The sequence below is a fragment of the Bos grunniens genome, chromosome 11, assembly GCF_055505025.1.
Source record: "Bos grunniens cultivar Pamir isolate PY7600 chromosome 11, Bosgru_T2T1.0, whole genome shotgun sequence".
NCBI classification, from domain to species: Eukaryota; Metazoa; Chordata; class Mammalia; order Artiodactyla; family Bovidae; genus Bos; species Bos grunniens.
Window position 1 is genome coordinate 59,860,408 of NC_141175.1, and position 26,886 is coordinate 59,887,293.

The following is a 26,886-nucleotide window of genomic DNA, read 5'->3' on the forward strand; positions in this document are numbered from 1 at the left end:
CAGGAGGAAGGGAAGGTATCAGGGTAGAGACAGTGTCAAACATCTCCATCACTGCAGTAATGTCTTCCTTCCTCTTTAAGCAAATACTTTATCAAGCATTTTCTATATGACAGACACTGTTCTGAGCACTGGGGATAAATCAGAGAATGGAACAAAACTATCCTATGCTTTCCGGGGATCTTCCAGTACAGTGAGGAGAAACCAGTGACCCTCTAGATTGTCTGGGGGTGATAAGTTTATGGAAAAGAGTAAAACAGGGTAGAACAGGGACAGACACTACAGGGACGGACACTCAGTGGTGTCCAACTCTTTGTGAGCTCGTGAACTGTAGCCACAGCTCCTCTGTCCATAGAACAGTACTGGAGTGGGTTGCTATTTCCTTCTCCAAAAGGTACAAAGCAGGTGGTTAAATAGTTCATCTCACTAAAACATTTAAGTGAAGAAAAAAGTATGGGAACCCCTGTAAGTTAATGATCACTCAAGCAAGCAGATTTGGGAGGGAGGCACAAGAGGGAAGAGACATATGTATATTTAGAGCTTGTTCACATTGTAAAGCAGAAACTAACACAACATTCTAAAGCAATTATACTCCAATTAAAAAAAAAGAAAGAAAGTAGATTTGTTTAACCACAAAACCAAGCAGGGTTGCGTAGCAACAAAACCATGTAATAGAAGCATAAGACGCACCCAAAAACAATAAAACAATGGTGGCATGAGACCCACACCCTGACCAATGAGCTCACTAAGTTGATGAGTCCTAGGACACACTCCTCTGCATGCACTAAAAACAAAAATATAAGGAAAAAGTGAGATGATTTACCACTTTTAACATATGTCACTGCCTTTTTGCTTATTTCCATTGTGCCATGACAGCACGCCACACCTCCCTGTCCATCACTAACTCCCAGAGTTTATTCAAACTCATGTCCATCGAGTTGGTGATGCCATCCAACCATCTCATCCTCTGTCGTCCCCTTCTCCTCCTGCCCTCAATCTTTCCCAGCATCAGGGTCTTTTCAAATGAATCAGTTCTTTGCATCAGGTGGCCAAACTATTGGAGTTTCAGCTTCAACATCAGTTCTTCCAATGAGTATTCAGGACTGATTTCTTTTAGGATGGACTGGTTGGATCTCCTTGCGGTCCAAGGGACTCTCAAGAGTCTTCTCCAACACCACAGTTCAAAAGCATCAATTCTTCGGCACTTAGCTTTCTTCACACTCCAACTCTCACATCCATACATGACCACTGGAAAAACCATAGCCTTGACTAGACGGACCTTTGTAGGCAAAGTAATATCTCTGCTTTTTAATATGCTGTCTAGGTTGGTCATAACTTTTCTTCCAAGGAGTAAGTGTCGCTTAATTTCATGGCTGCAGTCACCATCTGCAGTGATTTGGGAGCCCCCCCAAAAAGATAAAGTCTGCCACTGTTTCCACTGTTTCCCCATCTATTTCCCATGAAGTGATGGGACAAGATCCCATAATCTTAGTTTTCTGAATGTTGAGCTTTAAGCCAACATTTTCACTCTCCTCTTTCACTTTCATCAAGAGGCTCTTTAGTTCTTCTTCACTTTCTACCATAAGGGTGGTATCATCTGGATATCTGAGGTTATTGATATTTCTCCCTGAAATCTTGATTCCAGCTTGTACTTCATCCAGCCCAGAGTTTCTCATGGTCTACTCTGCATATAAGTTAAATAAGCAGGGTGACAATATACAGCCTTGACGTACTCCTTTTCCTATTTGGAACCAGTCTGTTGTTCCATGTCCAGTTCTAACTGTTGCTTCCTGACCTGCATATAGGTTTCTCAAAAGGCAGGTCAGGTGGTCTGGTATTTCCACCTCTTTAAGAATTTCCCACAGTTTATTGTGATCCACACAGTCAAAGGCTTTGGCATAGTCAATAAAGCAGAATAGATGTTTTTCTGGAACTCTCTTGCTTTTTCAATGATCCAGCGGATGTTGGCAATTTGATCTCTGGTTCCTCTGCCTTTCCTAAAACTAGCTTGAACATCTGGAAGTTCATGGTTCATGTACTGCTGAAGCCTGGCTTGGAGAATTTTGAGCATTACTTTACTAGTGTGCAAGATGAGTGCAATTGTGTGGTAGTTTCAGCATTCTTTGGCATTGCCTTTCTTTGGGATTGGAATGAAAACCAACCTTTTCCAATCCTGTGGCCACTGCTGAGTTTTCCAAATTTGCTGGCATATTAAGTGCAGCACTTTCACAGCATCATCTTTTAGTATTTGAAATAGCTCAACTGGAATTCCATCACCTCCACTAGCTTTGTTCGTAGTGATGCTTCCTAAGGCCCACTTGACTTCACATTCCAGGATGTCTGGCTCTAGGTGAGTGATCACACCATCGTGATTATCTGGGTCGTGAAGATCTTTTTTGTACAGTTCTTCTGTGTATTCTTGCCACCTCTTCTTAATATTTTCTTCTGTTAGGTCCATACCATTTCTGACCTTTATTGAGCCCATCTTTGCAAGAAATGTTCCCTTGGTATCTCTAATTTTCTTGAAGAGATCTCTAGTCTTTCCTATTCTGTTGTTTTCCTCTATTTCTTTGCACTGATCACTGAGTAAGGCTTTCTTATCTCTCCTTGTTACTCTTTGGACCTCTGCATTCAAATGGGTATATCTTTCCTTTTCTCCTTTGCTTTTGGCTTCTCTTCTTTTCATAGCTGTTTGTAAGGGCTCCTCAGACAGCCATTTCGCTTTTTTGCATTTCTTTTTCTTGGGGATGGTCTTGCTCCCTGTCTCCTATACAATGTCACGAACCTCCGTCCATAGTTCATCAGGCACTCTTATCAGATCTAGTCCCTTGAGCTATAGGGAAACCCCTAGAATAGATCTATGCTTAATAAAAAGTGTTTTCCTACAAAACGATGTCATGAATCCCCGTGGATTCTGAATTCCTGACGCACTCCTGAGAAGTTCCTGAGAAACAGAGAGCTCATCAATCTTGAGATTTTTGCAGGTGGGAAGCGTGAAGCCCAGCGAAGCTAAGGACCTTTCTTCTTTCCACCTGGCGCTCAGTTTTTCAAATCTGAAACATGCGGCGGTATGGTACTTCCAGGGCTGCAGTGACGATTAAGAGGCTGAATAAAACGTTTAGCAAAGTGGTTTTAAAAAAGGCCAAATGTGGAATACAAGGTTCCGTCTCATTTTCATTTCCTCCTCCACTTATTCCGCCCTCGGCCTCCTACCCATGAGGCCCTGCTCATCCTCCGACCCGAAGCCTGCATGCTGCCCGCCCAGTCCCGCCCTCAAGACCGGAGCCTGGCACTCCCACTGCGCTCGATCCGCCTCCCCGGCCGAGCTCTGCCGCTTCCGGAGCCTGGGACCGGGTAACCACGCCGCCCCAGCCCCTGCAGCCCTCTTACCATCCGGCCCAGCCGGCTGATTCCGGGGTGGGAGTTGGGGTTCCGCCCCACGCGAGCCGGCGCGCCGGCCTCGGGTCCCCTCCCCGCGTCGCCCCCCGGCAATCGCGGCGGCCTCGCAGAGCTCATCGGTAGCGAGACTTCTGAGCTCCGAAACTACTCGCGATTTCGCTCAACCCTGTCTTCAGCGTGGCAGGGTCGGCCTCCCTGCCCCCCCTCCCCCTTTTTTTCAGCCTCTAGTTCGGGCGCTGCGACTTGGAGGAAACCTGGGAGGGTTGAGGGTTCCCGACGCTTCGAAAATTTTGCAGGATTTCTGCAATTCACGGAGAGCCCCGACACTAAGCCTGTTGGGTTTTTCTAGGCTGGGAGTGGAACTTTATCCCGCAGGCCTGATCAAAAACGCCTTGGCCCAAGGCCAGGCCAGCCAGAGGTGCCAGTGACTTGGAGAGGCTGGCGGCGCCTGCCATGGCCCTGCCTTGGCCACCATCCCAGGGGCGCAGCGATAGCCGCTTAGGGTTCGGCCGCCCGATTTTAAGTCTCCGCCCTGCCCCCATCCTTGCTCAGAAAATCTCTTGGCCTGGAGGAGGAGCCCTTCTTAAAATGTTTCCCTGCCTTGCGGCCATTTCTTGTTTCCTTTGCTCTGCATCCAGATTATTGGTCAGATATTTTCTGACCCGTCTCCACCCTGGAATAGGGCCCAGCGGAGTCACAGGGGCAAATTACAAAATCCTGCGCCAGAGGTCATTAGTCCGTTCAGCAGTCCAACCCAGGTGCTAGATTTTCTTGGTTAACTTCACAAGTTCACGTCCTGTGGCAGCTGCTTCTGCTTCTGGGCTTCTCTTTCTGGTTTGTTGCTGTTCAGACTCTGCAACCCCCATGGACTGCAGAAGGCCAGGCTCCTCTGTCCTTCTTTATCTCCTAGAGTTTGCTCAAACTCATGTCCATTGAGTCTGTGATGCCATCCAACCATCTCATCATCTACTACCCGCTTCTCCTGCCCTCAATCTTTCCCAGCATGAGGGTCTTTTCCAGTGAGTTGGCTCTTAACATCAGGTTGCCAAAGTATTGGAGCTTCAGCTTCAGGATCAGTCCTCCCAGTGAATATTCAGGGTTGATTTCCTTTAGGATGGACTGGTTTGAACTCATTGCTGTCCAAGGGACTCGCAAGAGTCTTCTTCAGCTTTCAGTTCGAAAGGATCAACTCTTTGGCCCTCAGCCTTCTTTATGGTTCAACTCTCACATCCCTACATGACTACTTGAAAAACCATGGTTAAGTTAAACACGTTTAACTGCTTAAACAATGTTTAAAGTCAAACAATTTGACTCAGTTTTCTAGGTAGCGCCAGGGGTAAAGAACGCCTGCCAGTGTAGGAGACATAAGAGACTCGAAGTTCGATCCTTGGGTTGGGAAGATCCCTTGGAGGATGGCATGGCAACCCACTCCAGTCTACTTGCCTAGAGAATGCCATGAATAGAGGAGTCTGGCAGGCTCTAGTCCATAGGGTTGCAAAAGAGTTGGACCCGACTGAAGTGACTTAGCACACATGCATGCCTGATGAGTGATGGCCTAGGGGTTAGCTGAGGGAGCTGGGTGTACTTGGGCTTTGCCCCATGGGGTACTGAGCTTGGAGATTAAATGCCTCTGGGGCTGGTCCCTCTGCAGGCCCCCGGGATCATGTGGTATGTCAGCACTCGGGGTATGGCCCCACGGATTGACTTCAAGGAGGCGCTCTTCTCTGGCTATGCTCCAGACGGGGGCCTCTACATGCCTGAGGAGCTTCCACAGCTGGGCAGAGAGACGCTGCATGAGTGGAGCACGCTCTCCTACCCCAGCTTGGTGAAGGAGCTGTGCAGCCTCTTCATTGGACCTGAGCTCATTCCTAGAGATGACCTAAACGGTGAGCACCCCTCTACCTTTCTACTCTCCCACCTCACTATTCTGCCAGCCCGGCCCCCAGAGTTGCAAATCCGTCATTCAACCCCTAGGAGATCCCCAGTCATATTTCCCAAAGTTTGGCTTCCCAGGTGGCTCAAATGATAAAGAATCTGCCTGTACTGTAGGAGACCCAGGTTTGATTCCTGGGTTGGGAAGATCCCCTGGAGAAGGGACTGGCTACCCTCTCCAGTATTCTTGCCTGAGGAGCCTGGTGGGCTACAGTCCACGGGGTCACAAAGAGTCGGACATGACTGAATAACTAACAAGTCCCCAGTCATATTTCCCAAACTTTGGAGTTTTTCCCAGACTCTGAAATCCCAGAATTGGAAATATCCTCAGAGTTTCATCCATTCCAGTTCCCACCCCAGTGTGGGGAATGCCAAAGTAATCGGCAGAGAATTTGTTTTTAAAAAAAACTTTTCAAAACTAGGGATTTCACCATTGACCTTGAATGAGATGCTTGAATGTTTGAATATTTCCTTCTTGCATATACTTCAGCATTTCTGGGCTTCCCTGGTGGCTAGATGGTAAAGAATCTGCCTGCAATTCGAGAAACCTGGGTTCAATCCCTGGGTTGGGAAGATCCCCTGGAGGAGGGATTGGCAACCCACTCCAGTATTCTTGCCTGGAGAATCCCCATGGACAGAGGAGCCTAGTGGGCTACAGTCCATGGGGTCACAAAGAGGTGGACTCAACTGAGCAACTAAGCACAGCATAACACAGCACATATATAACACATAACACAGCACAGTATATAAAGCACCCAGACCCACAGATTGCTATTTTATTTCCTCAAATGGTAATTCCAGAAGGGATTTTGAGAGTGTTCTGGACCAGCTCATTTCAGACTGTTATGTGCCTACAGATTGTCCCTGGGAATCTTGTTAAAATGCAGATTCTGATTCAGTAGATCTGGGGCGGGCCTGAAAATTCTGCATTCCTATCAAGCGTCCAGGCTTCCCTGGTGGTGCAGGGGGAAAGAATCTGCCTGCCAATGCAGGAGACTCAAGAGATGTGGGTTCTTGATTCCTGGGTGGGGAAGATCCCCTGGAGGAGAAAATGGCAACCCCCTCCAGTATTCTTGCATGGAAAATTCCATGGACAGAGGAGCCTGGTGGGTTACAGCCCATAGGGTTGCAAAGAGTCAGATATGACCGAGCAACTGAGCATGCATGCATCAGACGTCCAGATGATACTAATGCTGCTGGTCCATGGACCAGCTGTATAATATAATCCAGCAGCAGCAGCAACCTAGTAATGAGAGTTTGAGACTGAAAACTCAAAATGTAGTTTGGGACTTCCCTGGTGATCCAGTGGTGAAGAATCTGCCTGCTAGTGCAGGGGACACCGGTTCGATCCCTGGTCCAGGAAGATTCCACGTGCTGCAGGACGACTAAGCACGAGTGCCTTAACTACTGAAACCGGCTCACCTAGAGCTCGTGCTCTGCAATGAGAGAAGCCGCTGCAGTAAGAAGCTCGCTCGTGCAACTAGAGAGAGGCTAGCTCTCTCACCCCAGCTAGAGAGTAGCCCACCCACAGCTACTCTGGATGTAATAAAAATAAATAAATAAAAAAATTTTAAATGTAGTTCAGTGACCAGCACTGATGGCATTGCCTGGGTATGTGTTAGAATTCTCATTACTTCCTCCGACTTACTGATCCAAAACCTGCATTTTAAGATCCCAGGTGACTGGTTTGCCAATTAAAGTTTGAGAAATGCTACTCTGGATGGGCTTAGCTTTAGGTAGGACCCCAAGTTTCTGGCATCACAGGTGTGAGATTAAGTAATGCAAAACAAAGAAACAACTCTCTATTTTTAGGAAGGAAAATTAGAAGAGATGAGATACTTGATTTGTTTGTTGCGTGATTGTTTAACTGAATTTCTACTGGAATACATGCACACAAGAAATCCAAATGGTGTAGAAATCTATAAAGTAAAAAATGAAAGTCTTACAGCATCAATTCTGCTGTCTGGGAGAATCACTGTGAGGAATCCATGAACAGTTCGAGTTCGGTTCATGTCTTTCCAAACTTTTCCCCCTAGGATTATACAATTATATTCATACACAGTATCCTTTATGATAAAAATTTCAGGTATTTTACTCTGGTAACAAGATAGAAAATTCAAATTTAAAAGTGTAAAGAGACTAAGAATGAACTTGGAGGACAAGTGTGTGTGTGTGCGCGTGTGCACACTCTCAGTTGTGTCTGGCACTTTGTGACCCCATGGACTGTAGCACATCAGGCTCCTCTGTCCATGTGATTTTTCAGGCAGGAATACTGGAGTGGGTTGCCATCTCCTCTTCCAGGGAATCCTCCCAACCCAGGGATTGAACCCACATCTCTTGCATCTCCTGCATTTGCAGGCAGATTCTTTACCACTAGTGCCACCTGGGAAGCCCTGGAGGAGGATGAGAGAATGCCGTTTTCAATGTACGATTTCCCTTCCTTCCCCTTGCAGATCTGATTGATCGTGCCTTCAGCAGATTCCGCCACAGAGAGGTGGTGCATCTGTCCAGGTTGAGGAATGGGCTGAACGTGCTGGAGCTGTGGCACGGGGTCACCTATGCGTTTAAGGACCTGTCCCTGTGCTGCACAGCACAGTTCCTGCAGTACTTCCTGGAGAAGAGGAAGAGGCACATCACCGTGGTTGTAGGTGTGCATCTTGGGCATGTGCCCTGGAGCCCACAGTACCCCAGCTGGCTGGTGTCCGCCCATGGGATGCCCTCCACTGATGTCTCTTGGGGAGTATGTTACTGATTCTTCTAGAGCAGCTTTCTTTTTTAAAAAATTGAATTATAATACCATGTGAGTTTCAGGTATACGGCACAGTGATTCGGTTATATGTATCTATTGTTGTTTAGTCGCTAAGTTGTGTCTGACTCTTCTGCAACCCCATGGACTCTATCTAGCACACCAGGCTCCTCTGTCTGTGGGATTTCTCAGTATTACAAAATATTGAGTATGGTTCCTTGTGATATACACTAGGTCCTTGTTGGTTATCTGTTTTATATATGTGAAGTGCTCAGTTGTGCCTGACTCTTTGTGACCCCATGGACTGTAGCCCACAAGGCTCCTCTGTCCATGGGATTTCCTAGTCAAGAATACTGGAGTGGGTTGCCATTCCCTTCTTCAGGGAATCTTCCTGACCCAACAATCAAACCTGTATCTCTTGTGTTTTTTTGCATTGCAGGTGGATTCTTTACCCGGTGAGCCATCAGGGAAGTCCTGTTTTAAATATATATGTTAATCCCAACCTCCTCATTTGTAGAGCAGGGTTCTTAACATTCTCTTGTGCCATGGACCCTTTTGACAGACTGATGGAGGCTATGGAATCTTCTCAGAATAATAATTTAAATAAAAAAAATACATAGATGATATGCTGCCAACTTCACAGGTGCCTTGATTTGTATCCATGGGTCTCTTGGAGGTTCAAGGACCCCAGGTTAAGTACTGGATTCCTATCCTCCAGGGTATCCCCTCACTTGGCAACTGTGCTTTAGGGGCCAATTTCTTTCCATCTCTCTTTGTCTAAAGAGGGGGGTTCCTCCTTCTTCCCATCCAGGAACTTCTGGAGACACAGGAAGTGCTGCCATTGAGAGTGTTCAGGGGGCAAAAAACGTGGACATCATTGTTCTGCTGCCCAAGGGTCACTGTACAAAGATTCAGGAGCTCCAGATGACAACAGTGCTAAGAGAGAACGTCCACGTGTTCGGAGGTGAGTGTTGGGACTGAGGTTCTAGGGACAGCGTGGCCCTGCCTTGAGTGGTTCTATGTTGCGAGATGGACTGGAACCAAGCTAATCAATTGTCTAGCTGAGCATCCTGCCTCCTCTCCTTTCTCTCTCCTTCCCTCCCTTTATCAGTCATATTTTGAGGTTGGTATATGCCCTGACTTAGCCCTAAGTAGGCTTGTGGCTACACAGTCTCAGAAACTATTGGAGGTGACTGGTGCATAAACCATTACTAATAAATAGTACATCCAAGGAAGTGCAGGTTTAAACCCATACCCCAAAGAATGCCACCTTCATGCACATTCAACCTGTTTGTGCCATGTCTGCAAGGCAGCTCAGTCATAGCCTGAGCCAGATGACTTGGATTTTTTTCCAGGGCACAGAGGTTCAGAGGGCAAAAACACATTGCCCTCTGAGAGAATGTGCTATTACATGTTGGCAGCTCACATCTTCCCTTGCAGTGTTGAATCAACTAATGCATTTGGTTAGCAGGTCTAAGTATTTAAAATAGGAAGCTACTCAGTGGTACCTATGGCTCATGACTCCTACTTCCTGAGCCACATCATGAATCATAGCATTTTATGCTTGCAGAAAGGCAAAAAAAATCTTAATGTCTGGCCATCTATTCTGAGCGCATGTAATCATTATGAAGCCCAAGAGTGTAGGAAGGCAGAGTGAGTTTGAGTGGAGCCATACTTTTTATTGTGGGCTTCCCTAGTGGTTTAGACAGTTAAGAATCTGCCTGCCATGTGGAAGACCTGAGTTCAATCCCTTGGTCGGGAAGATCCCCTGAAGAAGGGAATGGCAAACCACTCCAGTATTCTTCCCTGGAAAATTCCATGTACAGAAGAGCCTGGCCAGCTACAGTCTATGGGATTCCAAAGAGCTGGATCTGACTGAGCAACTAACACACACTTGTATACTTTTTTATTTCTACCTGTCACACCCCACTGCACCCCAGGGACCCCCAAGGAAGGGATAGGAAAATGAGCAGTAGAGATCTTGGTGAAGTTTTGTGCTCTGTGGCCTGGAGCAAGCTGTCTAGGTAGCCTGACTTGGTTTGGTCACTCACCTAGCAGGACAACAAATGTGGTAGCAGAGAACCCTCCTTCTGTAGCTGGCCTGGCCTCCTGTTATAATCCCATAGATGAAGTTTTATATAACACCAATTTTGTCAAGGACCAAAAACACAGCGAAAACAACTGTTACCCAGGGGATTAGCGTGAATATCCTTTGTCTGTTTGTTCAAGAGCAAACAAAAAGCCTCTTCTACTCTTTCCTTTAGCAAACCCATGTACATTCCAGTGAAAAGTTTATTGTTTAGCTAAGGCAAGTGTTGGCAGAATTAACCTTGGTAATTCATTGCCCATATCTGGCCACATATTGGGCTTCCCAGGTGGCGCTAGTGGTAAAGAATCCACCTGCCAGTGCAGGAGATACAAGAGATGCGGGTTTGATCCCTGGGTTGGGAAGATCCACTGGAGTAGGAAACAGCATCCCAGTCCAGCATTCTTGCCTGGAAAATTCCATAGATAGAGGAGTCTGGCAGGCTGCAGTCCATGGGGTCGAAAAAGAGTGGACGTGACTGAGCGGAGCATCTGACTACATTTTCCTGCAGTCATGGCAAGATTTTAATGCACAACATTCAGGTTCCTAAGGGTTTCTGTTAAACCCTAAGCACCAGAATTGCTATTTATGGATCTGCGACTGTCTTTGCCTAGAATCAGATCAGAGAATAGCTTTTTGTGCCTCTGTTCTGGACCTGCAGCCTTCTCTCCTTGTATACAGATGTTGGAAGGCTTTTATCTAAGGGCGTGTATAGAAGCATCATTCCTGATCATGAGTTGGAGAACAGTGCACATTAGGAAAATGTGGCAGACATGTGGATGGTGATGAATACAGTATGTCATAAATGTGCATAAATTAGTTTTTATTTCAAAACAGTACCGTTCAAGTTCTTCCTTTCCTTTCTGGAATCTTCTGACTTGGTTTCCAGGAGAATATGCGTTAGTTTGGGAGCTAGCAGTGGGTGTGTGTTTTCCCTAGGACTAGGGAGCTCAGGGAGCAGAGATGGGTCACCTGAATTGTTGTGTCTTAGACACTGATGTTTTCTGAAGTCATTAATACCCATTGTACATTATATACTCAATTCTTCTTAAGCACAGGATAATCAGCCAATGTTAGTTATGTATTATTTGGGTTGTTTTTGCCTGGAAGTAACAGAAAACCTAACTCAGACTGACTTGAACAGGGGTAATTTCCAGCTCATGTACCTGTAAGTATAGAAATGGAATGGGCTTCTGACTGGTTGTTTCACTGCCTTCTGGGAGCCAAGTATTCTTGGTTCCATCTTCCCCAATTCTCAAGCTTTTTGTGGTTCATGATGGTTACTGAAGGTAACCAAGTCTCTCTTCCTGTGGCTGTCTCTTGAAAGCAGTGAATCTTTTCCTTGAACCCCAGCAAATATCCCCCTTGTAACATGGATCTGGAGTTAGTACTGCAGTCTCAGTGCTACTACATGATGAAAGGGGGAATGAATGGTAACCTCCACGCCTACTCTGGCATTTACCCCCAATAATCTTATCCCCCTCTGGCCTCCAAGTTTGGATTCAATGGAGAAATAGACCCAGGTTTTAGATAAGAGATTAATGTTGGCTTGATTGCTGGTTGGGCTGGGTTGAGGGGTGCAACTTGGACTAGGTGCTGATTTGCCCAACAATTACCCAATTAATTTATCCATAAATTAAAGTGCACACACACCCAGCTTAAGGAGAAATCCTGCCCATACCAGCTTCCCTGCCACGTAGGAGCCGAGGGTAGAACCTCCACCCTTTGATCTAAATGAGGGAACAAGGGCAGATCCCATAGAAAGAGCAACTCTTTCCCCTCAGCCCCTGATGGAGAACCATGGAGTAAAGCTCAGCCTCTCACCATCTTATAACCTGATAAACTATCCTGTCCTTGTTCCCAGAGCCTGGGGAAGAGGGCCTGGACTACAAAGAAGAATTCTTCCCCCAGTGTCCCAGAAGGTTGACATTTAATATCTAATTTTAGATAATGGTAGAAACATTGGAAATGTGACCACAACGATATGAGCCATGGGTTGAGTGAAGGTCCCAGTGCGATGGGCTCAGTCTGAAAGTCCTTGTGGGCACATGCTGACCATCTAGGGGTTCTCTGTGCTCCTGACAGCTCCGTCTCCTCTCTCCCCTGACAGTGGAGGGTAACAGCGATGAACTGGATGAGCCCATCAAGACGGTGTTTGCCGACGTGGCCTTTGTCAAGAAGCACAACCTAATGAGTCTGAATTCAATCAACTGGTCCCGGGTCCTCGTGCAAATAGCCCACCACTTCTTTGCTTACTTCCGGTGTGCGCCATCCTTAGACATGCACCCCCTGTCCCCCGTGGAGGTGGTTGTGCCAACGGGGGCTGCCGGTAACCTTGCAGGTGAGAAGACCCCTGGATGGAAATGGGCTTTCCAGAAAAATGCCTGTGGTCCTTGTCCTCCCAGCCACCTTTTGGCTATAACCTAGGTTGGGTCCTTTGTTGTTTCGTCGCTTAGTCACGTTCAGCTCTTTGCAACCCCAAGGACTGTAGCCCACGAGGCTCCTCTGTCCATGGGATTTCCCAGGCAAGAATACTGGAGTGGGTTGCCATTTCCTTCTCCAGGGGATCTTCTCGATTCCGGGATTGAACCTCGGTCTCCTACATTGGGAGGTGGATTCTTTATCACTGAGCCACCATGGAAGCCCAGGTTGGGTCCTAGGTGATGGGGAACTACACAAAAGAACCTTCCAGAAAATGTCCCCCTGACTTCCTGGGAAGACATCCCGGCCTTTCGCCACAGAGGGAGAGTAATGGGTTAACCCCAGTGTGCTCGGCCGCCTGATCTGATGTGTCGCTCAGCAGAGTGTGGGGAGATGAGGTGAAGGTTCAGCTGCTGTTCCTGGATGGCAGAGCCCTCTGCCGGGAACGTGGACTTTCCTCCCAGCCCTGGCCAGCTCCCTGCTCTGAGGATAAGGACTCGCCTGGCACAGCATGTTCTCCTCACAGACCGTGTGATGTGGAAAGAGTCCTGGACTTGGGCTTCTGGCTCCAGTTCTGTCCTTTACTAGCTGAATGGCTATCCCTTAGGTTCAGCTCCTCGGCTATCAAAGGGAGGTTGGACCGCTTATCATATCTCTCAGGACGAGCGTGAGGTGCAAATTAGATTCTGTGTGTATGTGAACTTTGTGAAGGTCGAGTGCTATAAAGCTGCATGGCATGAAAATCATTTCCTGTAATAATTTATAGGAACGTTGATCAAGCACTGACTGTGTGTCAGGCAGTGCTCTGAATGCTTCCCTCATATCAATTCATTTAATCCTCACATGGGCCTATGAGGGGCCCACGTTAATTTCATTTTACAGTGAGGAGGCTGTGGCACATAGAAGTCCTTGGACAGCCTGTCATTGTTTATGCACTGGTCAGTCCCAGGGCCAGGATGGTGGCCCAGGCAAGCTGGCTTCAGTCTTCGCCCTAGAACTTATGAGGCTGCCTCTTGATGGACGTGACTTTTTTCTGATGGTTCTGTTAATGGCATCGCTTCTGATGGGTGCCCAGGTTGGCTTAGGTGAGACCATGAAAGCATCTTAGTGCTCAGGAGTCTTTATGACTTCAGCTAACACAGCGATGGAAAAAATGAGCTGGCTGTTAGACAAGGACGGCTCAGCCTTCTTCCCCGTCCATGGAGGGAAGCCCACCACACTGCCTATCTGCATCACCCCCCAGGGAATGGTACCACCTGCCTGTGCCCTGTATCTGCCACAGTGCCTGGCACAAAAGCAACATTTGCAGAGGGATCTCCTATCTAGCCCTGCTCCATCAGGAACTAGCTGCTTGACTTTAAGCCCTTGGACCCCTTAAGCCTCCATTGTTCCCCTGTCATGCAAGGTTCATGGCATTTACTGAGGGTCCCATGAAATAAGACTGTGAAAGTGCTTTGCAAAATTGAGTGACACTGGGTGGTGTGGGTATCCCTAACTCCTTTTACTTACTCATAGAAATAAACTATTCATGGGAATAGGAACCTTCCTAAACTACATTACCTTTCTGGGCTCTCCATCTCTCGGGGTGAGGCATTTTATTTGTTTCATGCAAACAGGAGCTGCTGTTAGGTGGACAGTAGCTGCCTCCCCATCCTCCTTCGGCCCCTTTCCAGGAGACTCAGCCTGAAAGCACTGAAAGACTCAGCCTGAAAGTTCTTCGTCTGGGGCTCAGCGTGTGCTCCAGACTTAGACAGACCTCTAAGTTCACATCCTCACTCTGCCACTTAGCAGGCTCTGAAAGTGCAAGAATTAGTAGCTCAGTCGTGTCCGACTCTTTGCAACCCCATAGGCTGTAGCCCGCCAGACTCTTCTGTCCGTGGGATTCTCCAGGCAAGAATACTGGAATGGGTTGCCATTCCCTTCTCCAGGGGATCTTCCCAACCCAGGGATTGAACCTGGGTCTCTCAAATTACAGGCAGATTCTTTACCATCTGAGCCACCAGGGAAGCCCAAAGCAGGCTTTGGGTGGGTCATTTAAACTTCTCAGAACCTCTGTTTTCTCTTCTGCAAATGCTGTGTGTCGGTACCTGGTGGGGGCAGGGTTTGGCGTGGAGAACAGCATCAGGGCACAGTAACCCCCTCCTACTCTTTCCTCCTTTTTTGTTTTTTGGTAGCAGCTTTATTGCTCTATGATTCACGTACCACACAATTCACCCGTTTAAAGTATTCAGCTTAATACTTTTTAGTGCACACAGATTTGTGCAACCATCACCATAATGTTTTAGAGCATTTTCATCACCCTAAGAGGAAGCCCTGTTCCCATGAAGTAGTCATTCCCTCCTCTCTCCCAGCTTTAGGCAGTCACTCATCTATTTCATCTCCGTAGATTTTCCTATTCTGGACATTTTATGTAAATGGAATCATCCAATATGTGGCCTTTTATGTCTAGCTTCCTTTCACTTAGCATGACATTTTCAAGGCTCATCCATACTGTAGCACGTGTTAGTACTTTATTCCTTTTTATGGCTGAATACTATTTTATTGTATCGATGTATCACATTTTGTTTACACATTTAAGAGTTAATGGACATTTGGATTGCTTAGGTTTTTAGTTATGAATAATGCTGCTGTGAACGTTTGTGTATGTGTTTGTGTGGCTCTGTTCTCAGTTATCTTGAGTATATACAAACTAGGAGTGGATTTCTGGGTCGTACTGGAGCTCTGTGCTTAACTTTTTGAGGAACTGCTGGACAGGTTTCCAAAGTGGCTGCACTATTTGCCATTCCCACTAACAGTATATGGGGGTTCCAATTTCTCCACATCCTGACCAAGACTTGTTATCATCTGTCTTCTTGATTCTAACCATCCGAGTAGGTATGAAGTGGTGTATCACTGTGATTTGGGTTTGTGTTTTCCTGATGACTAATAATGTTGAGTGGGCTTCCCTGGTGGCTCAGTGGGAAAGAATCCACCTGCCAATCTCTGGGTCAGAAAGATCCCTGGAGGAGGAAATGGCACCCCACTCCAGTATTCTCACCTGAAAAATCCCATGGACAGAGGAGCCTGGTGGGTTACAAATGTTGCAAAAGAGTTGGATACCACTTAGTGACTAAACAACAGCAACAGTGATGTTGAGTGTCTTTTCATATGTCCGTTGGCTATTTGTTTATCTTTTCTGGAGAAATGTCTACACAAGTCCTTAGCCTATTTTTTAATTGGATTATTTGTATTTTAATTGTTGAGTTGTAAGAGTTCTTTATATATTCTCGGTTCAAGTCTCTTATCAGATATACAATTTGCAAATGGTTTTTCCTATTCTGTGGGTAGCCTTTTTATAGCGATAAATTGATAATGATATATTGATAGTGTCCTTTGAAGCATGAAAGCTTCAAAAAGCACAAAACCTTCTTAATTTTGATGATGTTCAAGTCATCTATTTTTTCTTTTGTTGTCTGTGATTTTGGTGTCATGGCTAAGAAACCATTGTTCTCCTCTCATAAGCTGGGTGCATCGCTCAGAAGATGGGGCTGCCCATTCACCTGGTCGTGGCAGTGAACAGCAATGACATCATCCACAGGACCATCCAATGGGGAGACTTCTCTCTGTCCAAAGCGGTCAAGCCAACCTTGGCGTTGGCCATGGACATTCAGGTGGGATGTGTGTGCAGGTCTGCCCCAGGTGTTGGTTGGATGGAGGTGGACAAGGGCTGAGGTCAGCATGACCCCTGGGACCCTGCCTCTCTGCTCAGGTTCCCTACAACATGGAGAGGATCTTCTGGCTGCTGTCTGGCTCTGACAGCCAGGTGATAAGAGCCCTCATGGAGCAGTTTGAAAGTACAAAAAGTGTGAGTCTACCCAAGGAGCTGCACAGCAAGGTCAGTTACCACTCACACACCATGGAGAAAGGAAAGGGTACAGCCACGAGACCAGACCTGGGGTTTGAAAATCTTTTCAAGGAAAGGAGATGCTTGGGTATTTTTTTGAGTACCTGCTATGAGTCTCGCACTTCTGGAGTTTATGAGGATTTATTTTTTGAATGGGGAGAGGTGGTTGGTTTAGAGGTTTTTGGTTTAGAGTTAGATGCATGTAAATCCAAGCCAGTTATGAGGCCTTGGGTTAGATTCTTAAACTCTGTGCCTCAATCTCCTCATCGGTAAAATGGGAATCATGAGAATACCTGCCTCATGGCATTGTTGAAGATTTAAGTCCATCAAGCGCTTTGTATACTGCCTGGCAATATAGGGCTTAATATATTAACTATCATTATTTTATTCATTATTGTTGTTGATTTCCAATAATAACAACTGGAAGCCACTTTCTCTATCCAGTATGTGCAGAGACTATTGTTCAATTAACTTTTTTAAAAAAAATAAAGAAGGAGAGGGAGTTTCTTGGCAGTCCAGTGGTTGGGGCTCTGTGCTTGCACTGCAGGGGACCTAAGTTTGATCCCTGGTCAGGGAACTCAGATCCTGCAAGTCACAGCACTGCCAAAAAATTACATTAAAAAAATAAAGAATAAGGAGAAATTTTGTCTCCAGATGGATAGGAGTCTAGGGCTCAGTTGCTCAGTTGTGTCCAACTCTTTGTGACCCCATGAACTGTAGCTCTCCGGTCTCCTCTGTCCATGGGATTCTCCAGGCAAGAATACTGGAGTGGGTTGCCATTTCTGTCTCCAGGGGATCTTCCTGACCCAGGGATCGAACCCAGGTCTCCTGCATTGCAGGCGGATGCTTTACCGTCTGAACTACTAGGAAGCCCTCTAGGGAAGGATTGCTTTTATTTTAATGTAACCTGGTGATGGAAACTTATTTAATATCAAAAAAGGATTTCATATATTGAATTTGACTATAATTTTCTCTACCACATTCCTACCAATTGGTCATCCAGACTGTGTATACTTCCAACAACAAGGACCTCACTACCTCACATCAGCTGTCGTCATTACAAAGTTCTTTATGTCAAGCCAGAATCTGTTCCTTCTAGCTTGTGTACTGGTGAGCTGATTCCCATACTTGAAGAGAATCTTCCTTTACCTGCTAAGCCTTCCTGGTTCCTTTAGCTACATGGTGTGAATTACATGGCGTAATTTTGAGTGGTTGGTGTCCATCTTAAAGAGTTGTTCCCAGAACTAGATACAGTTCTGTGGGCTCAGTCACTCACACAGACGGGTGTGGAATTTGTCTTCTGGAATCTGTGCTTCCCACCAGGGAAGTCTCCCTATGCTTCTTCGATGCAACCTGTTTTAATCAGTTTGGACTGCTATAACAAAGTACCACAGACTGGTGACTTATAAACAATGCAAATGTATTTCTCACAATTCCAGGGACTGGAGGACCGAGGTCAAGGTGCTAGCATCAAGGTCAAGGTTGGATTCTGGTGAGGGCCCCCTTCTGGGAGGTAGTAGGCCACCTTCTTGTATCCTCATATGGGGGAATATGAGACACTAATAAAGATACTAATTCCATTCATGAAGGCTCCACCCTCATGACCTAATTACCTCCCAAAGCCTCACCTACAAATACCATCATATTGGGATTAGGGCTTTAACATATAAATTTGGTGGGAACACGACTATGAAGACCGTAATACAACTAAAGTTCAGCTTATTTAATGGTTTGTTTTGATATTCCTTCTCCTCATGTAAATGAGATGCTATGTGAAGACAGACACCATATCCCCTGGTTCTTCATTCTCTCCCTGGCTGTACATGTAGAAGTTACTCCATCTGCTGAAACAACATTCATTCATTTGTTCATTCATTCATTCATGTTACTTATTGCCCATGAGCCAGGAACTGTGCTTGGTGCTAGAGATTCAAATATAAATAAAACAAACACACTCATTGTCTGCTGTGAACCATAATGGGTCAGGAAGATGTCTAAACAATTTATAATAACCTGTGGTTTCTATTGGGCTTCCCAGGTGGCGCAGTGGTAAAGAATCCACCTGCCAATGCAGGAGACATGGGTTCGATCCCTGGGTTGGGTAAATCCCTGGAGAAGGGAATGGCAACCCACTCCAGGATTCTTGCCTGGGAAATCCCATGGACTGAGGAGCCTGGAGGGCTACAGTCTATGGGGTCACAAAGAGTCGGACATGACTTAGCAACTAAACAGCAGCAACATGGTCTTTATTGATTGAAGTTGATTATATTCATGGTTTTTGGCACATGCAGTGCATTTCCAGAGAATGCTCAAATAAACCATCTACACCGAGGGAGCACTGAAAAGGGAGTCTTCCTTTTCTGAGGTAGTGGGCAATTTTCCTAAAGGAAAGCTGGAGATTTGGGTGGAAACCGATGGGAAACTATTCCCATACCTACAGGGAGGGGGCGCACTAACAGCAAAGCACTAGGAATGCTTGAGTGCCCTTAGCCTGTGTTTCCTTTGGTTGCTGAGCAAGCACATGTTCTATTTTGCTGATCCAGAGCCAAATTCTAACTAAATGTATTGACCTGAAACTCAAACGTGTGCTTCCTCTAACTTGAGTGAATCTGTTTAAAACTGGGAAACATGGGAAACTAGCTTTTTCTCTGAGCTGAATCTGAGCCATTTCATTTGAGTTTCTGATGTGTACCCAGATGGTTGTATTGGGTGGTGGGTTTTTGGTCATCTCTTCCCCACTTCCCCTCAGCTTTCGGAGGCAGTAACCTCTCAATCGGTGTCAGATGAGGCTATCACCCAGACGATGGGCCGCTGCTGGCAGGAGAACCAGTACCTGTTGTGCCCGCACTCAGCCGTGGCCGTGAGCTGCCATTACCAGCAGGTGGACAGGCAGCAGCCCAGGTACTGGTGGGGTGGGTGCCTGAGTTTCAGGGAGGGGGGACCCCTTTGGACCTCTCTGGGCCCATCCTTTTCCCCAAGCAGGGGGCACAGGAATGTGAACAACTTGCTTTTCTTGGGAGGAGGGGTGCCCCACATGGCATGTGAGATCTTAGTTCCCCGACTAGGGATCGAACTCAGGCTCTCTGCAGTAGAAGCACAGAGTCTCGACCACTGGTCCACCAGGGAAGTCCCACAAATGGGTTTTATGAGCATAGTGGGTGCTGAGTGAAGGTGTGTGCTGAGACTGTGGTCCTAGAAGAGGGAGCTTGAACCCCAAAAAGCAGGAGCAGTTGGCTAGCAGAGTTATTGCAGAGATGAATTCAAGGGACCAAACCTGTTTTTTTCCCTGTCTCTCTCCACCCTACCTCTAACCTTCCCCTGTTCCTTCTTCTCCCGCCTCACCTTCTTCCGGTACCTGCCCCACTATCATCTTCCACCCCCTGTTTTCACCTCCCCCACTTCCCCCAGCCCTCCCCGCTGTTGTCTGGCTCCCGCCTCTGCAGCCAAGTTCCCGGAGGCTGTGCGGGCTGCCAGGCTGACCCTGGACACCCCGGCAGAGATCCTCGCCCTGGAGCACAAGGAGGCACGCTGCACCCCAATGCGGAAGGGCGATGACTGGACACGGATGCTCCGGGACACGATTGAGGACCTGAGCCAGCAGTGGCAGAGGCGCTTCCTGAATCTCCCGGCATAGCCCCGCTGGAGATGGCTTCCTTTAGGCCTCTGACCCTGGGAGGTGTCCCCTGTGAGCCGCTTGGGGCACCTTCTCCCCATTGAGAGTCTGTGCAGGAGGTTCTCGGGGGGCTGCTCTAGAGGTGGGGGTCTGGAGCCAGCGGGCTGTGCTCTGTTCCCAGGATGCTCTGTGCTGTCACCGCCTGATGTTGCGCCTGATCCCCTGGGAGGTGGGGAGGGCTCCTGTAGATGTTGCTGGGGGTGCACTGCCACCGCCGGACAGTGCAGGAGCATTGCTGCTGCCTGTGAAAGTTTCAGTGGATAAGAATGTGCCTGCCAGTGCAGGGGACACAAGTTTGATTCCTGGTCCAGGAAGATCCCACATGCCAGGGAGCAACAAAGCCCCTGCACCACAACTGCTGAGCCTGGGCGCCTGGAGCCCGTGCTCCGCAACGAGAGAGAGCACCACAATGAGAAGTCTGTGTGCTACAGGGAAGAGTAGCCCCCGCTTGTAGCAACTAGAGAAAGCTCGAGCAAAGCAACAAAGAATAAGTAAATACATAAATAAATAAACAAAAACTTAAAAAAGAAAGGAAAGTCTGGGGTTCAGGGTCAACCTCGGCTCTAAGATTTTGGACCCAGGCAGATGGGGACCGCTGAGTCCATTAGCACAGGTCTGGCTTGAGTCTTAGTTTATCTGGTCCCCAAACCAGATCACAGGCCTTGGCCTGCCTTGTCAGAGGCTTTGTTGTTGTGTCTAGTAGATAAATTGTGTCCCACTCTTTGCAACCCCATGGACTGTAGACTGCCAGGCTCCTCCTGTCTGTGGGATTCTCTAAATAAGAATACTGGACTGGATTGCCATTTCTTTCTCCAGGGATCTTCCCAGCCCAGGGATCCAACCTGTGTCTCCTGCATTGGCAGGCGGATTCTTACTATCTGAGCCACTGGGGAAGCCCAACGTATGTGTACTAAACTATGTATAATTTCCCTGGTGGTCCAGTGGTTAAGACTCCATGCTTCTAATGCAGAGGCACAGGTTTGATCCCTGGTCGGGGAAGTTCATATAGTGTGGCAAAAAAAAAAAAAAAAAAAAGATATATATATATATGTTTAGCACACAGGGTGTGCTAAATAGACATGAAGAAATAATAACAGCACTTACATTTATCTCTTCTGCCCCCGTCCAGTGGATTGCCTGTGGGCCTGTCTTTGGTAGTCCTGGTTGAGCACTGTGCCTGGTGCATTCTGGAACTGGCAGGACCAGGAACAAAGCTCCTCTGTGACTGCACATCTACCAGATACTGTGTGATGACTCTCAAAGTGTGGTCCTTGGGTTTCCCCAAAATGCAAACTCCCAGCCCCCACCCTGCTGCTGCTGCTGCTGCTGCTGCTGCTGCTGCTAAGTCACTTCAGTTGTGTCCGACTCTGTACCACCCCAGAGACGGCAGTCCACCAGGCTCCCCCGTCCCTGGGATTCTCCAGGCAAGAACACTGGAGTGGGTTGCCATTTCCTTCTCCAATCGTGAAAGCGAAAAGTGAAAGTGAAGCCCCCACCCTAGAGCACAGCAAATCTGTGGACATAGGCGGGGTGTCTTCAGTTCTTACAAATGCCCCCACATAAGTTTCCGCCCTCTAATTTCAGGAAACCCTGGCCAAGGACTTTAAGTTCATAAATAATTGTCTGTCACAGGGAGATATGCTTTGTTTCCACAAGGGCATGCTCTCTTCCTGCTACTGTTTTTATGATCTAGCCTACACTGCCCAATTCAGGAACCACCAAACATTTGTTGAGTTCTTGCAATGTGAATAGTCTGAACTGAATTTAAAATTTTTTAATTAATTTACATTTAAATGTCAAATTTTCTTACTTGATTCAGTTATTGGAAAACTTTTAAGTATGACTGGAAAAATTCAAGTAATATGGATCTGCTTTTTCAGCTATAAAATTTATGAAGTACATAAAATACTTTGTTTTGGAGTATAGTTGATTAATGTTGTGTTAGTTTCAGCTGTACAGTAAAGTGATTCAGTTATACATATACACGTGTCTGTTCTTTTTCAAGAAGATTCTTGTTAAGATATCTTGATTCAAGATAGTGTTCTGATTGAGATGTACCACAAGTGTAAATTACATGTTGGATTTCAAAGACATCTAATGAAAAAAATCTAAAATATCTCAGTAATTTTATATCAATGATCTGTTGAAAGGATGGTGTTTTTATGTATTAGAATAAATAAAATATAATATTAAATTAATTCCATCTTTTTCCTTTTCTTTTTCTAAGGACATTTAAAGTTGTATATGGGGCTTGCCCTTGTGGCTCCCAATGTATTTCTAGAGACAGCAGTGATCTAGAGCTTAACCTTGGCTTTGTGTGTACATGAACACGCCACAGATAGTTGTGGATTTACTTATATTATTGGGTTCAAATCTTGTGTGGATTGAGGGAGGGGGTTAGACAAACACAAAGACTGCAATATCAGCACACCCTCAGACCCTGGACCCTGGGAGCCCCTTCGGATGGCAGGTGAGGCAGGCACAGTGTGGAGAGATTTCTGACCACTAGAGGGCACTGTTGCAGCTACTCTGAGGGCTGCTGTGAAAGGACCCAGTGGCCGTCTAGCTGTCTTCTCCCCATAGTTAAGGGGAGTTTGGGATGGACATGTACACACTGCTGTACTTAAAGTGGATAACAAACAAGGTCTTACTGTATAGCACAGGAAACTCTACTCATTGTTATGTGGCAGCCTGGATGGGAGGGTAGTTCAGAGGGGAATGAATACATGTATGTGTACGGCTGAGGCCTTTTGCTGTCCACCTGAAACTATCACAACATCGTTAGTCAGCTATAATCCAATATAAAACTAAAAGCTAAAAAGCTGCCTGCCTGCGCCCTGAGGTCTACAGGAGCTTCTGGTCGCCCAGGCTGATCTCTGCCTGCCACCCCACATCAGAACTTCCAGGCCTGCATCTCCGTGGTGTCCAGGGGCTTGAAGGGAGAGGCCAGAGGGCACCCTCTTACTGAAAAACTTGACACCGAAGCAGGACACTCAGTGCAGAGAGAGCAGGAATGCTGGACACACAGGAGGACGGGGCAGCCTCCTAAAAGAATGACATGACCCTTACAGCCACAGGACTTCACAGCTTCTGAGACACTTTAAGAGCAAACGTGATGGAGCCTCCTGAACCCATTTATCCATCAGGCATGACAGGCCTGATACTTCGGGGTCATGAGATATTTAAGAGGTCCATGGAGATATTTTAATTTCTTTTAAAAGCTGAGGAGAGCATGGCAGCCCACTCCAGTATTCTTGCCTGGAGAATCCCCATAGACAGAGGAACCTGGAGGGCTACAGTCCACGGCAGTCACAAAGAGTTGGACATGACTGAGCGACTAAGCACAGCACACAAAAGGAAGCGAATATAATCTGGCTTGGGTTGTATTCGTGTTTATACCAACACAGTAGTACAAAAATTTTTAAATATTTTTGCCCCCTGAAAGCAAAAGTGCCCGGGGCCCACCGAAGTCATAGTGCAGCCCTGAAAGGACCTACTGTACACCAGGCGATATTTCATCAAAGCAACTAACTTAATCCTGATGGCAAGTTGTGCAATGCATGTTACTATCAACTAGGTTCTAGAGCTGAAGTAACTTGTCAGGATGGCACCAAGAGGAAGCAGAGGGGTGGGACTTGAGCCCCATGTGTCTTCAAGTTCAGCGTGCATTTTTCATCTCCTCAGGTCATAAGGAGCTGGTCACATCCTGCTCTGGTCTGCCGTTCTCCATCCTGCCCCGGACCGTGGCCCTTCTGCTGGGTCCTCCTCCACCCTCCCTTAGGCCTATTACAGGCTTCTGCAAACCTGCTTCCCACGTCCCTGCCTGCAGCACCCCCCACCCCACCCCCACCCCGGCACCCAGGACCTGCTGCGTGTGGCCAGAGACAGTGGTTCCTTATTCTCTGCTGCCATATTTCTGAGGCCTTCAGGGCAGTGTTGGGGGTCACGTGTGTGTGCCAAGTTGCTTCAGTCGTGTCTGATTCTGTGCAACCCTGTGGGCTGTAGCCTGCTAGGTTCCTCTGTCCATGAGATTCTCCAAGTAAGAACACTGGAGTCAGTTGCCATGCCCTCCTCCAGGGGATCTGCCTGAGCCAGGGATTAAACCTGCATCTCCTGCATGGGCAGGTGGATTCTTTACCTCTGAGCCACCCTGGGAAGCCCTAAATAAGGCATGCATGCATGCTCAGTCACTTCATGGGGTCACAAAACCCCTCACCTTCTGGATGGTTTGGAGACCTTTGCAGCAGTGAGAGGCCACTGTATATCTATGAAAGGGGACCCAGAATAAAGCCACTGGACACTGCACAAATAGCATGAAACATGAACTTCAGGATATTCTGGCCATATTCTGGGGCTGATTGGAGGAAAGGATAGGAGTGAGATGAGGTCAGAAGAAACATCTACCCTTGTGAACAAACAAAGGCACACAGACATATGTACAGACAAATACCTACATATACCCAATCATACTTACATACAATGCATCCCCCTCAGTGGCCAAAGCAAGGATCCCAGTACGAAAGAAGTTAGAAGCAGGATGAAGTTCTCTTTCTGAGTTATCCACTAACTGGCAGTGTGACCACACACAGGCCATTTTGTCTCGCCGAACCTCAGTTTCCTCATCTACTAATTATAACACTTACCTTGCTGGTTTATTTTGAGAATTTCATAAGATTATGCATTTCCAATAGCTAGGTAAATGTTAAAATGCCATACAAATGCTTCTTATTAACATAATTTAGTCTGCACTGAACAATTTAGTACTTCTAAGCTGTCTTGTGTTTTTTACTAGTTGCTTCCCGAATTTGTCTTCTTTTGCCTCTTCCTGGAGAATAAATTTCCCTCGTGGCCCCATGGAGTTGGCACAGCTCTGGGTGCAGTGTTAGAGTTGTTCTGGCTTGATCAGTGTGCCCAGCAGAATCTTTGCAAGGGTCAATGGGAGACTGAATGTCAGTAGGGGCTCTTCTGGGCCATTAACAAGTCTTGTTAATTTGCATTGATGAAGATAATTGGGATGATTCCCTTTCTTGAGCACTCATAATAGGCTGTTGCTGTTCAGTTGCTACATATACATAAGTCATGTCCAACTCTTTAAGACCCCATGAACTGTAGCCCTCCATGCTCCTCTGTCCTCCACTCTCTACTGGAACTTGCTCAAATTCATGTCCATTGAGTCAATGATGCTATCTAACCATCTCATCCTCTGTCATCCTCTTCTCCTTTTGCCTTCAGTCTTTCCCAGCATCAGGGTCTTTTCCTATAAGTCAGCTCTTTGCATCAGGTAGCCAGAATATTGGAGCTTCTGCTTTAGCATCTGTCTTTCCAATGAATATTCAGGGTTGATTTCCTTTAGGATTGACTGGTTTGATCTCCTTGCAGTCCAAGGGACCCTCAAGAGTCTTCTCCAACACCACAGTTTGAAAGCATCAATTCTTCAGTGCTCAGCCTTCATGATCCAACTCTCATATTCAACTCTCACCACTGGAAAAACCATAGCTTTGACTATATGGACCTTTGTTGGCAAAGTGATGTCTCTGCTTTTTAATATGCTGTCTAGGTTTGTCATAACTTTCCTTCCAAGGAGCAAGCATCTTTTAATTTCATGGTGGGCTCAGCCTCTTGTAAAGCATGTTCCAGACACTGGCTTCTTCAGTCCTGACAAGGACTGAATGAGAAAGTACCACTATGGGCTCCATTCTAGAGATGAGGAAATGAAGCTCAGAGAGGTTAAGTAATTTGCCTAAGGCCACCCAGTCAGTGAGTCCTGGAAGAAGGATGTGAAGCTGAGTGCAGGGTTTGTGAGCTAGATCAGGAGAGGAGCTCTGGGCCTGATGGCTCCCACGTTCTCTTTAAATCAGAGCCTGCGGGCTAGATGGGGTAAGGGCCATGTCTGAGGGTGGAGGAGAAGAGAAGAAAGCACATCACTAGCAGAAGGGCCATCTGGAGGGGGCGGGGGTGGTGGTGCACAGAGCCAGCACCTTTGCAAGGAGCTCTCCTCTGGCTCAGGCTCCAGCTTGGAGCTGGGTTCCTCCTGGGGCTCCCTGGAGCTGGTGTCTGCTGAGTGAAGTGGCTGTGGTCATGGGACCAGAGGGAGGTGAGAATCATTCTGTGGGATTGTCAGCCACTGGCCAGGAGGCCCAGCCTAGTGGCTCCCACTGGAAAGACTCAGATGGATGAAGTCAGGGAGCTTTTGCTGAGTTTTCTGTGTCCCCAAGTAAACAAAGGGTGAGCAGCACAGGAAGGGCTGGACAACTGGCTTCCTGGAAAGAGGAGAGGGCCCCCTTCTCTGTCCTGCTCTTGGCCTTTGCCCAAGAAAGCATCTTCCCAGAATTTCTTTTTAGGCCCTACCCATTGGTTAATAAATGAATAACATTCCACAACCTGGGCATCTCCCAGGTGCCTGCTGGGCAAACGCTGAGGGCCAGCATGCTGGCTTCCTAACAAGTGCTGCGGAGAGAGAAAAGGTAGGAAAAGATGGGGCGAGGGTCAACTTACGGAGAAGGGTAAAGTTTGTGGGAGCCCCCAGGGGCTGTCCCAAGGCTGTGAGGTCTGGTTACTGGTTCACCAGGGCAGGAGACCAGGCGTCCTCCTGCAGCCTCCTCCTCCTCCACCTGCCCTGACCTGTGTCGTGGCGACTGGTTTAGGGCCTGCTCCCCAATTACTAAAACATTCCTTAAGGGCTGCTGTCAAGTACCCCATAAGCCAGAACCTGGCCTCCACTCCTAACCTTCCCTGAAAAGAGCTTCATA

At 47.1% G+C, this 26,886-nt stretch overlaps 1 protein-coding gene across 12 annotated transcripts; it reads left to right on the forward strand.

The window, feature by feature from the left end:
• The first annotated feature begins 2,645 nt into the window (after window positions 1–2,645).
• Window positions 2,646–22,335, forward strand: THNSL2 (threonine synthase like 2). Of its 12 annotated transcripts, none has more exons than XM_086326631.1 (10): window positions 3,190–3,351; window positions 5,048–5,282; window positions 7,782–7,976; window positions 8,886–9,038; window positions 12,271–12,501; window positions 16,083–16,231; window positions 16,330–16,455; window positions 19,214–19,365; window positions 19,873–20,073; window positions 21,267–22,335. In XM_086326631.1, exons 2-10 carry the CDS (start codon window positions 5,060–5,062, stop codon window positions 21,616–21,618), a joined length of 1,782 nt encoding a protein of 593 aa, XP_086182757.1. In that variant the 5' UTR covers window positions 3,190–3,351; window positions 5,048–5,059; the 3' UTR covers window positions 21,619–22,335. The 12 variants fall into 12 exon arrangements, with proteins under 12 accessions (XP_086182761.1, XP_086182766.1, XP_086182768.1 ...); XM_086326632.1 differs by lacking the exon at window positions 3,190–3,351 and adding an exon at window positions 3,415–3,581; XM_086326633.1 differs by lacking the exon at window positions 16,330–16,455.
• Window positions 22,336–26,886: the final 4,551 nt, after the last annotated feature.

Coding starts and splice junctions, on each gene's coding strand:
- THNSL2 (XM_086326631.1), top strand. CDS start 5,060: ATGTGGTATGTCAGCACTCGGGGTATGGCCCCACGGATTGACTTCAAG. Junction 5,283..7,781: donor TCCTAGAGATGACCTAAACG/GTGAGCACCCCT, acceptor TTCCCCTTGCAG/ATCTGATTGATCGTGCCTTC. Junction 7,977..8,885: donor GCACATCACCGTGGTTGTAG/GTGTGCATCTTG, acceptor CTTCCCATCCAG/GAACTTCTGGAGACACAGGA.